Raw genomic sequence first — 11,265 nt, 5'->3', positions numbered from 1 at the left:
AGGCCCCTCTCTCCAAACAGGTGGGGCTGGCCCTGGCTGCACCAGGCTTAGGCTCTGCCCGGCTTCCTGGGACTATGCAGACAGCGAGGTTCCAAATGCACATGGGGCAAAGCAGGTTCCCCAGGGGAAGAGGCTCAGCTGCTTCTGAGCAAAGGCTGCCTGCAGGAGGCTGGTTCTTTGGCTTGGCTGAAACACAGCACCCCCTGCCCTGGAAAGGGAGCAGGCCTGGAACAGGCCCCACGTCAATAGGGGCCAAGTCTCGCCCTGGGAGCATAGTGAGGTGCCCCCTTGCATGGCTGGGAGGCAGCTGTGGGGTTAGACAGACACTGCACACAGGGGACAGCCCAGCAGCGGGTCCACTTAATTTATACTTTATTATAACAGAGCCATTACTGTAGGACCAGGCCCCCTTGTTCTCCTTTCCCTGGGCTGGAGCTGGCCGGGTGGGAGGGCGACCCTGGCTGGTGCTGGCTCAGCTGGCCGTCCTCATCCCATGGCTCAGCCACGTTACAGCGACCCCTGCCCAGGGCTGCAGGCCAGAGGTCAATTTATGGAGGAGGCCCAGCTGACCTAGGCCTCCCCCCTGACATGGGCCCCAGGCCCCACCAGCCCTGTTACAGAGGCTGCCCCTCAGGGCTCTCTGAACCTGCACCCCTGCAGCAGTGCAGCCCCCTCCCCTCCGGGGGATCATGATCAGCAGCCCCTTGACCAGCAGGAAGGCAGCACATGGCGCTGGGCAGGGACCCTCTGCCTGCAGCCGCCCCCAGCCACACCAAGAACAGCGGCTGGGGCTCTGCAGCGGGGAGGTCGATGAGAGAAGTTTAGTGCTGTCCCCTGGCAGAACCACACCCAGCTGGCAGCCCCTGTGGGGCATAGGGGCTTGGCGTGCCCAGCTGAGGGATGGGGAATCATCGTGTTACTGGAAGGGACAGGTCGCTTGGAGCTGCGGGACTTGCTAAGGGCACCCGGACCCAGGGGCCCAGCCCAATCAAAGTGGTTTCCCACTCAGTCCAGCTGCAGGGAACTAAGTAACGCAGGCCCAACTCCCCATGCTGGGCCCCCTCCACGCTGCAGCTAGAACGGTTTCCTGCTACCACAGAGCCCAGCCGCGCCCCCAGTCAGGTTTGGTGGGTCAGGAGACAGATGCCGCTCAGGGGCATTTAGAAGCATTTGCGTAGACAAAGATCAGTCAAAACGGCCCTGGCAAATTCACAGCCAGGCAGCACGAGGTGCCCGGCGCTCACATCTCATCTGCACGGTGCGGCTGGATCACGACGCTGGTGGTGCGCTCCACCCACTCCTGCTTCTTGGCCCCCCAGGCTGATGGCTGCGCAGAGTGCAGGGGGCCCTTCCCAGGAAGCTGCTCTGGCTGCTGGTGGGGGGGACCCAGCTCAGAGCTGGCTCCTGGCGGTGGGTCGGAGGATGAGTTACTGTTGATGGCAGAGCCATGCTCCGCCTTGGGTGGGCTCTGTCCCCCATCCCGGGAGTGATTGAGGCTGCCTGGCTGCGGGGCCATCTCAGATTCCAGGGCCAGTCCCTCCATTGTGCGCTCCCCCCGTGTTTCAGGCCCCTCTGCCTGCTGGGCAGCTGCTGCCTGAAAGTGGGCCGTGTCACTCGGATACTCCCGGATCTGACGAGACAGCACTGTAAGAGAGAGGAGAGTCAGCCTGACATCGCCAAGAATGTCGTGCGCCAGGGCGGGGGCTGACCCCAGGCTCTCCTGGCCCTACTCTGAGCGGGGCAGGGGAGAGCAGCTTTGCCAGCAGCCGGACAGGACAGCAGAGCAACCCACAAACAGGCCCCGCGCACACGAGGCATAAGCCCGTGACTGGGAAACCATGTCTCTGCTGGGGCCGCATCACCTGGAACATTCACCCTGGAAGAGTTCACTGTAGGGCACAATCCTGCCCCTCCCGCTCACCCCCATGCAGCCAGTCACTCACCTCCTCGGAACCCCTCCTGCTGTACTCTGGCTCCGAGCGGATAGAGACTGGGTGAGAGAACGAGGCAGAAGGACAGGAGCAGGACCTGGAGAGAGACAACCGAGCCATCAGCACCAGCGTATGACTCCAGCCCCACCAGCCAAGGAGGCTCCTCAGCACCACCCACGTGGCCAGCACAGATCCTGGGGGCAGGAGCTGGGGCCAATGCCTGGCTACGGGGCCACTCACCATGACGCAGGTGCTGGCGGTGGTGGTTTTGGTCGAGGACTGTCTCACCAGGGCCTGGAGCCTCCGTAGCTGCTCGAGCAATGACCTAGGGCAAAGTGTGAAACGCAGGTGAGTGCAGCCCCTGATCCCAAGCTGCCCATCCTGCCGCTGAGCCCCGCACAGACCGCCGTGTCCCTCCACCCGGGGGAACAGGCTTCGCTCCCCTGGCATGTCAGTGCTGACTGGAGGGGCACAGGGAGACAGTGCCCCCTTTCCCACCTTCTTGCCCCCAGGTTTCCATGTCTGGAGTGTCAGGAACTCACTATGCTATGCATCCGATGAAGTGAGCTGTAGCTCACGAAAGCTCATGCTCAAATAAACTGGTTAGTCTCTAAGGTGCCACAAGTACTCCTTTTCTTTTTGCGAATACAGACTAACACGGCTGTTACTCTGAAACCAGGAACTCACATGTTCTCCTTCTGCAGCAGCTGCACCTTCTTCTGCAGCTCGTGGTTCTGCGCCGTGCAGGTGACAACCCTTCCCAAGCAGCGACGGGGAGAGAGGAAAGAGTCAGACTGACCCCAGGGGAAACCGCGCTGCTGGCTCAGGAGGGTCCTGGCTCAGTGCCTGGTGCAGAATGTCCTGAGGGTGGGGGGCAGGTGTGACCTCATCTGTCCCTAGCACAGCCACAAGCTGGGGACACAGACAGCCAAACTGCTCTGACGCAGCTAGGAGGCAGGGCCATGGGCAGCCACCGATTTGCAGTACAGTCGTAGGGCAAGCAGACGGGGTCGCTGGGGTCACCCTGGGACAAACCTCTGAGTGGTAAAAATCAGGTCCCACTCCTCCGCACGCTCACACCAGCGCTTGGAGCCCCCGAGCCGGCTCTGCTCCCGCAGCACGGGGCTGCTGGGGTCACCCGCAGCAGGCACTGCCCTGGCGCCAAGGCAGCTCAGCAGGAGTGTCTGGCAGAACGCGGCTCCCATGGGAGGGGGAAGGGCTCATTCGCCGGTGGGCCGCAGCCCTTGATCAGAGCTTTGCAGCTCCGCCAGAGCGTGGTACAAACAGGCCCTGCCTATCGGCTTCTGCTCCTCTGGGCCCGGGGGCTGGCAGCTGCCTCCAGCGCTTGGAGTGCAAGCGCTTGGTGTCCTCAAGCCAGAGGGTTCACGACCCCCAATACTCTGGCAGTGGGCGCTCCCCAGACCCACGGGAGGAGCGACGCCCTCTGCTGGGCCTATCACTCCCTGACATCCTGGGGGGATGCAAAACCCACTGCTGTGCCCCTAGTACCTGCTCTCCAAGCCATCCACATAGACCTTCTTCCTGCGCCGACTGTCCAGGGCCGACTGCCTGTTCCGGATCTTTCGACGGACTCTCTTTAGGAGCCGCTCCTCAGCCTGAAACAGCCAGCTCAGGTTACAGGCCATGCCTGGGCCTCCAGACTCTGGGGCGAGAGCCCTGACCCCGCCCTGCCAAGGACCCTCCAGGGCACAGGGAGGAGCAGCTGGAGGGTATCTGCCATTGGGCCAGGGGCAGGAAGGGCGTGGGGTGGGCAGAGGTTACTCCAGGTACTTCTCACATGCTTTGCCTGTGGTGTCACTAGGAACCTAGCTGCAGGCCTTGGCCCAGAGGGCAAAGTGACCTGCTGCCTTCCAGTGCGTCAGGAAATCCAGCAGGGAGACAAACGGCAGAGGAGCCCCAGCTCTGACAGCACCTTGTGCCGTTCCAGTCTCTGCATGTGCACCCATACCTACTTCCACTGCCGTCAGCCCACAGCCCCTGCACCAGGCGGGCATGCGCGCCTGGGCCTGGCCTCCAGCTCACACCAGGCAGGCCCACCAGAACCCAGCCCAGCCAGAGGTCTCCAAAACAGGGCCTGAAAGAGCCACTGGCCCTAGGAGACCAGGCCAAACTCCTTGGCAGGAGGGGAAGGCCTGAGCCAGTGTCCCTGCAGAACACGGCCCCATGCAGCACAGCCATCCGGAGGGTGCAAACAGGCACAGCAGACTAAGACTGGCCAGTTTCATGGCTGCTCTTCAGGTCCCCGTGGGCAGCTGAGGACTGTCAAGACTCACTTCCCCAGCAGCAGGAAAGCGAGTGAACTCTCCGCAGCAGCACAGACCCCGCCATCCCTCCACAGTGGCCAACATGCCGGGGAGGGGCAGCAGCAGGCCACACCTCCCCGACACCTTCTTCCTTCTAGCAGCTAGAGGGGCAGCGGCTGCAGATCACCTAGCTGGGGTCTGGCCAGTGGCTGCTAGGGAAGATGGAGTCCCGCAAGCAGGGTCCAGGGCAGGAATCCAGCACCATCCCCATTCACGGAGCTGCAGGCTGAGCCTCTCAGCAAGACACCGGCGCTGCACTGTGGTAATGGGGCCCCCGCTTCATGGCTCCTATCAGTCTCTGGCCTGGGCCCCCTCTGAAGGAATGAGTGAGGGGAGGGGCCATGCACTAGAGCGTGGGGGGGGGGGGGGGGCGTGAACTCACCTTGGTCAGGGGCAGGTGGGATGGCAAGGAGACACCCTCTCTCTCCAGAAGCTGTTTCTCCTCTTCTGTCAGGATCAGTTCCGGGAAACCGAACTACAACACAAACCAACCCGCTGCTGAGCACAGAGAACCCCTCTTCTGAACTAGCGAGGGAAGCCCCCAGGGCAGGATGGGAGTCAGCACCCGAACAGGGAGTGGAAGTGGAAGTGAGGAGGGAAGGAAGGAGCCCACCAGCATTAGCAGTGGGGCCTGTCCCTGGGGCGTGGGCCTCAGTACCTGCATGGGGGTCCCAGGCACGAAGTCATCCATGGGCACAGCAACCGGGAAGCTGAAACTCTGCTCCTCGACCAGCGTCTCCTCTGTACTTCCCAAGTCCCCCCACATATCTGGGAGAGGAACAAGAGTCAGGCGCCACCCACTGTACACCCCAGCCAGCTGGCCCCATGTGGCAGAGGAAGACTGAGCCAGCAGGCCCCTCTTCCCAACCCCCAGCCTTCTTCTTCCACCTGGCAGACAGCACCAAGTGCTAGGCTGCTTCCTTGCCAAGCCAAGCACGGCCGGTAGTCATGGGCTCAAGCTGCGGAATTGGAATTCCCCAGGCCTCTCCCTTACCGAGGTCAATGGAGATGTCTCCTTCTGCTGTGTCTGCTCTCACGCTCTCCAGCACCGCCCTGTCCTGATGGAGGGAGTAGCTGTGATCAACCTGCACGATGTCAGAGCTCAAAGGGCTGCAGGTGAGGTCCCTGGCTGGAGACGCGTCCCAGCTGCTGGGGCTGGGGAAGGGATTCTGGTCCTCTGAGATGCCGCTATCACTGTTGAGAGGCGAGTGACCCTGCAAGGCACTCGGCCCCTCTTCAAAGGGGCTCAGCAGGGAGCTGAGAAAGTCCTCCACCTCCTTGTCATTCAGGAGCTGCAGAGAAGAGTTGCTGCTAAGCAGAGGATGGAGGCCTGAAAGCCCCCTCCCACGGCCCAGCCCAGCTCACTTCTCTATGCTCTGCACCAAACAGCAGTCTCACCTCGGGCTCCAGCAGACCCCAGTCTCCCAGCAGGTTGGCTTCGTCCCCTGAGAACTCTGCACAGGGAGCATCATCCGTCAGGAGGAAGCTGAGCAGCTCGTCATCTGCAGAGGCAACCACCTCTTCTGGGCACGACATCTGAGCAAGACAGACAGGACCATCCAGGGGCCGTGGGAGAGACCCACCCTCGCATCCAGGAGAGGGACAGGACCTCCCTCCTGGGCACTCACATCTCCAAGGTTGTAACTGCCAGGAGCTCTACAGGGAAGGGCACAACACATGCAAAGCCAGGCCCCGGAGGCTCCTGCAGCAGGACTACTGGCGCACCTCTGCCTGGCTGGCCATGCACTGTCTGGGCCCAGCAGCCCACACGCAGGGCAACGAAAGCAGGCGATGCGGCCACGGCAGCTCACAGTGTGAGCGGCTGCAACAAGGCGCAGCTGGCTGGGCAGGGCCCAGGGCAGTCACCTCTCCCAGCCACAATACGAGGCTGGCTCCTGCAGCTTTCCCTAGAGCCAAAAGATTCTTTGCACCCTGGCCTGATGCCAGCTAGGCCGGCACTCCTTGGAGGCCTCAGATCTGGATGACAGGTGCATCAGCTTGTGACCAAGCTGGAAGGCAGATCCCAGAAGCCTGAATCTCAGCACCGCAGCAGCTGCTCGGAAACAGGAAGTTGGTCCGTGGATCCCTCCCTCTGCTGCATCAAAGGAGCAGGAAGCAAGGTGGTGAGAGGAAGGGGGACGCAGGGGCCCCATTGTTCCAGCGAGCACACTGAACAGGTCCCCAGGCAGGAAGCCAGAGGAGGAGCTGGGCCACTGCGGGCTACAGCAGGCGATTCGGAAGGAAGGGTCATAAAAGCTGCTCTGCACATAGAGTGACACCTCCCCCAACATACGTGCGTACACACACGCGCGCACGCGCACACCCAGCAGCCAAGGCATCAGCTATTGGGCACGTCAGACAACGCTGAATGGGGGTCACGCGGCTGCCACACTCTCTGCCCCTGCAAGCCTGTCTGAGGAACAGGAAGGCTGGGAGCCGGCTCTGCCCTGCTGAGTCAGAAGGCATCGCTGCAGAAGCGTGCCTAGAGGCAGAGCCTGAGGCAGGGCTAGGCTCCCCCATCGCCTCACTGCCTTGAGTCCCTATGTCTGGGCCCTCAAGGGACCAATCATGCAGCCCCAAAACGCACCCCTCTCCTGGCCAGTTCTGAGCTCTGGGGAGCTGCGGACAGGCAGCCCACATACAGGAATGGAGAACCAGACTAGTTCTCTGTGGGCATCCAGTGGCCAATTCCATGGCCATGAGCCACTGCCCCAGTGATCACCCCCAGCAATAGATTGGCCTACACGGATCCTTGATTACTTGCATCATGTGTGCTTTCTGCAGCCACCCTGCGCTGCTTTTTCTGCAATTCTCAGCCCTAAACAGACAGCTACACCCTGCACCGCACAGGGTGATCCCACCCCTCTACACAGCCTGCAGGCCCAGGGGACCATCTGGCCCTGGGGGTTAGAAACAGGTTCAGCCTAACTCTGGTTTCAATTTCTTTGCCTCACCATGCCATGCCAGGCCACCTTGCAATGACAGCTCAGGAACATGCCAAAAACCTGTAACATCAGCTAAGCTGCTTTAGAGCAGGAGAGGGGAGGGGCCTGGGAGAAAGGACTTGTGGGTTCTTTCCCCAGTTCTGGGTGGGGTCCCCTGGTTAGAGCGGGGGGGCTGGAAGTTAGGGCTACTGGCTTCTTTCCCCAGCTCTGGGTGGGGACTGACATCTAGTGGTTAGAGCCACAGGAGTTGGGAGCCAGGAGCCAGCACTCCTAGGTTCTATCCTGGCGCTAGTGGTTAGAGCGGAGTGGGTGGGAGTCAGGACTCCTGGGTTCTCTCCCGGCCCAGGGGCTAGTGGTTAGAGCGGGGGAACTGGGAGCCAGGACTCCTGGGTTCTCTCCCGGCCCGGGGGCTAGTGGTTAGAGTGCGGAGCTGGGAGCCAGGACTCCTGGGTTCTCTCCCGCCCCGGAGACTAGTGGTTAGAGTGGTAGGCTGGAAGCCAGGACTCCTGGGTTCTCTCCCGGCCCAGGGGCTAGTGGTTAGAGCGGGGGGACTGGGACCCAGGACTCCTGGGTTCTCTCCCGGCCTGGGGGCTAGTGGTTAGAGCGGAGTGGGTGGGAGCCAGGACTCCTGGGTTCTCTCCCTGGCCCGGGGGCCAGTGATTAGAGTGGGGAGCTGGGAGCCAGGACTCCTGGGTTCTCTCCCGACCCGGAGGCTAGCGGTTAGAGTGGTGGGCTGGAAACCAGGACTCCTGGGTTCTCTCCCGGCCCAGGGGCTAGTGGTTAGAGCGGAGTGGGTGGGAGCCAGGACTCCTGGGTTCTCTCCCGGCCCGGGGGCTAGTGGTTAGAGTGCGGAGCTGGGAGCCAGGACTCCTGGGTTCTCTCCCGCCCCGGAGACTAGTGGTTAGAGTGGTGGGCTGGAAGCCAGGACTCCTGGGTTCTCTCCCGGCCCAGGGGCTAGTGGTTAGAGCGGGGGGACTGGGACCCAGGACTCCTGGGTTCTCTCCCGGCCTGGGGGCTAGTGGTTAGAGCGGAGTGGGTGGGAGCCAGGACTCCTGGGTTCTCTCCCTGGCCCGGGGGCCAGTGATTAGAGTGGGGAGCTGGGAGCCAGGACTCCTGGGTTCTCTCCCGCCCCGGAGGCTAGCGGTTAGAGTGGTGGGCTGGAAACCAGGACTCCTGGGTTCTCTCCCGGCCCAGGGGCTAGTGGTTAGAGCGGAGTGGGTGGGAGCCAGGACTCCTGGGTTCTCTCCCTGGCCCGGGGGCCAGTGATTAGAGTGGGGAGCTGGGAGCCAGGACTCCTGGGTTCTCTCCCGCCCCGGAGGCTAGCGGTTAGAGTGGTGGGCTGGAAACCAGGACTCCTGGGTTCTCTCCCGGCCCAGGGGCTAGTGGTTAGAGCGGAGTGGGTGGGAGCCAGGACTCCTGGGTTCTCTCCCCGGCCCAGGGGCTAGTGATTAGAGCGGGGCGGGGGCTGGGAGCCAGGACTCCTGGGTTCTCTCCCGGCCCGGGGGCTAGTGGTTAGAGTGGGGGGGGAGCCAGGACTCCTGGGTTCTCTCCCAGCCCGGGGACTAGTGGTTAGAGCGGGGCGGGGGCTGGGAGCCAGGACTCCTGGGTTCTCTCCCGGCCCGGGGACTAGTGGTTAGAGTGGGGGGGGGGGGGGGGGCTGGGAGCCAGGACTCCTGGGTTCTCTCCCAGCCCGGGGACTAGTGGTTAGAGCGGGGGGGCTGGGAGCCAGGACTCCTGGGTTCTCTCCCGGCCTGGGGGCTAGTGGTTAGAGTGGGGGGGCTGGGAGCCAGGACTCCTGGGTTCTCTCCCAGCCCGGGGACTAGTGGTTAGAGCGGGGGGGCTGGGAGCCAGGACTCCTGGGTTCTCTCCCGGCCTGGGGACTAGTGGTTAGAGCGGGGGGGGGGGAGCCAGGACTCCTGGGTTCTCTCCCGGCCCGGGGGCTAGTGGTTAGAGCGGGGGGGCTGGGAGCCAGGACTCCTGGGTTCTCTCCCAGCCCGGGGACTAGTGGTTAGAGCAGGGCGGGGGCTGGGAGCCAGGACTCCTGGGTTCTCTCCCGGCCCGGGGGCTAGTGGTTAGAGCGGGGGGGGAGCCAGAACTCCTGGGTTCTCTCCCGGCCCGGGGGCTAGTGGTTAGAGCGGGGGGGGAGCCAGGACTCCTGGGTTCTCTCCCGGCCTGGGGGCTAGTGGTTAGAGCGGGGGGGCTGGGAGCCAGGACTCCTGGGTTCTCTCCCGGCCTGGGGGCTAGTGGTTAGAGCGGGGGGGCTGGGAGCCAGGACTCCTGGGTTCTCTCCCGGCCCGGGGACTAGTGGTTAGAGCGGGGGGGCTGGGAGCCAGGACTCCTGGGTTCTCTCCCGGCCCGGGGACTAGTGGTTAGAGCAGGGCGGGGGCTGGGAGCCAGGACTCCTGGGTTCTCTCCCGGCCTGGGGGCTAGTGGTTAGAGCGGGGGGGCTGGGAGCCAGGACTCCTGGGTTCTCTCCCGGCCCGGGGGCTAGTGGTTAGAGCGGGGGGGGGGAGCCAGGACTCCTGGGTTCTCTCCCGGCCCGGGGGCTAGTGGTTAGAGCGGGGGGGGGGGAGCCAGGACTCCTGGGTTCTCTCCCGGCCTGGGGGCTAGTGGTTAGAGCGGGGGGGCTGGGAGCCAGGACTCCTGGGTTCTCTCCCGGCCCGGGGGCTAGTGGTTAGAGCGGGGGGGGGGAGCCAGGACTCCTGGGTTCTCTCCCGGCCCGGGGACTAGTGGTTAGAGCGGGGGGGGGGGAGCCAGGACTCCTGGGTTCTCTCCCGGCCCGGGGGCTAGTGGTTAGAGCGGGGGGGGGAGCCAGGACTCCTGGGTTCTCTCCCGGCCCGGGGGCTAGTGGTTAGAGCGGGGGGGCTGGGAGCCAGGACTCCTGGGTTCTCTCCCGGCCCGGGGGCTAGTGGTTAGAGCGGGGGGGGGGAGCCAGGACTCCTGGGTTCTCTCCCGGCCCGGGGGCTAGTGGTTAGAGCGGGGGGGGGGAGCCAGGACTCCTGGGTTCTCTCCCGGCCCGGGGGCTAGTGGTTAGAGCGGGGGGGGAGCCAGGACTCCTGGGTTCTCTCCCGGCGGTCGCACCCCAGCCCCGGCGCTGTCGACCCCCCCCTCGTACCTCACTCAGCACCTTTCGCTGCGCGGAGCCGCTTCCAACACATCAAGAATGACGTCACCGAGCCCCCAGCAGCCTCTGCGCCGAAAGCCCGCTCATTGGCGCGCTGGGGCTGGCTCGGACCCCATTGGTCAGAAATAATGTCACTCAGCCAGCACTGAAGAGCCCGCCCCCAGCCCGCCCCTGAACGACGGGGTCTCGGGGCTGTGTTTGACGGGGGCGCGGGAGGGGGCGGGGCCGAGGGCTGTGAGTGACGGGGATGGGGCGGGGCCGAGGGCTGTGAGTGACGGGGGCGCGGGAGGGGGCGGGGCCGAGGGCTGTGAGTGACGAGAGCGCGGGAGGGGGCGGGGCCGAGGGCTGTGAGTGACGGGGATGGGGGGCGGGGCCGAGGGCTGTGAGTGACGGGGTACGGGAGGGGGCGGGGCCGAGGGCTGTGAGTGACGGGGGCGCGGGAGGGGGCGGGGCCGAGGGTTGTGAGTGACGGGGCACTGGAGGGGGTGGGGCCGAGGGCTGTGAGTGACGGGGCGTGGGAGGGGGTGGGGCCGAGGGCTGTGAGTGACGGGGCGTGGGAGGGGGCGGGGCCGAGGGCTGTGAGTGACGGGGTGCGGGAGGGGGTGGGGCCGAGGGCTGTGAGTGACGGGGCACTGGAGGGGGTGGGGCCGAGGGCTGTGAGTGACGGGGCGTGGGAGGGGGTGGGGCCGAGGGCTGTGAGTGACGGGGCGCGGGAGGGGGCGGGGCCGAGGGCTGTGAGTGACGGGGCACTGGAGGGGGTGGGGCCGAGGGCTGTGAGTGACGGGGCGTGGGAGGGGGTGGGGCCGAGGGCTGTGAGTGACGGGGCGCGGGAGGGGGTGGGGCCGAGAGCTGTGAGTGACGGGGCGCGGGAGGGGGCGGGGCCGAGGGCTGTGAGTGACGGGGCGTGGGAGGGGGTGGGGCCGAGGGCTGTGAGTGACGGG

The 11,265-nt window shown here is 64.8% G+C and overlaps 1 protein-coding gene across 4 annotated transcripts; it reads right to left on the bottom strand.

Annotated features, from left to right (window-relative positions):
* Window positions 1–355: 355 nt before the first annotated feature.
* CREB3 (cAMP responsive element binding protein 3) lies at window positions 356–10,492 on the bottom strand. 4 transcript variants are annotated; one of them, XM_037902572.2, is made up of 10 exons: window positions 10,316–10,492; window positions 5,654–5,791; window positions 5,250–5,547; window positions 4,914–5,023; window positions 4,638–4,730; window positions 3,441–3,547; window positions 2,619–2,687; window positions 2,172–2,256; window positions 1,944–2,028; window positions 356–1,644 (listed from the first exon to the last, which is right to left on the bottom strand). In XM_037902572.2, the coding sequence occupies exons 2-10, from the start codon at window positions 5,789–5,791 to the stop codon at window positions 1,241–1,243; spliced, it is 1,389 nt and encodes a 462-aa protein (XP_037758500.1). In that variant the 5' UTR covers window positions 10,316–10,492; the 3' UTR covers window positions 356–1,240. The 4 variants fall into 4 exon arrangements, with proteins under 4 accessions (XP_037758500.1, XP_037758499.1, XP_037758498.1 ...); XM_037902571.2 differs by having other exon boundaries at window positions 5,654–5,911; window positions 10,316–10,458; XM_037902570.2 differs by having other exon boundaries at window positions 5,654–6,350; window positions 10,316–10,415.
* Window positions 10,493–11,265: the final 773 nt, after the last annotated feature.

Source organism: Chelonia mydas, chromosome 5 (genome assembly GCF_015237465.2).
Source record: "Chelonia mydas isolate rCheMyd1 chromosome 5, rCheMyd1.pri.v2, whole genome shotgun sequence".
Lineage (NCBI taxonomy): Eukaryota > Metazoa > Chordata > Testudines > Cheloniidae > Chelonia > Chelonia mydas.
This window is presented reverse-complemented; position numbering and strand designations above follow the sequence as displayed.

Coding starts and splice junctions, on each gene's coding strand:
- CREB3 (XM_037902572.2), bottom strand. CDS start 5,791: ATGTCGTGCCCAGAAGAGGTGGTTGCCTCTGCAGATGACGAGCTGCTC. Junction 5,024..5,249: donor AGACATCTCCATTGACCTCG/GTAAGGGAGAGG, acceptor TTCCTCTCCCAG/ATATGTGGGGGGACTTGGGA. Junction 2,029..2,171: donor CCGCCAGCACCTGCGTCATG/GTGAGTGGCCCC, acceptor GTCTCTCTCCAG/GTCCTGCTCCTGTCCTTCTG.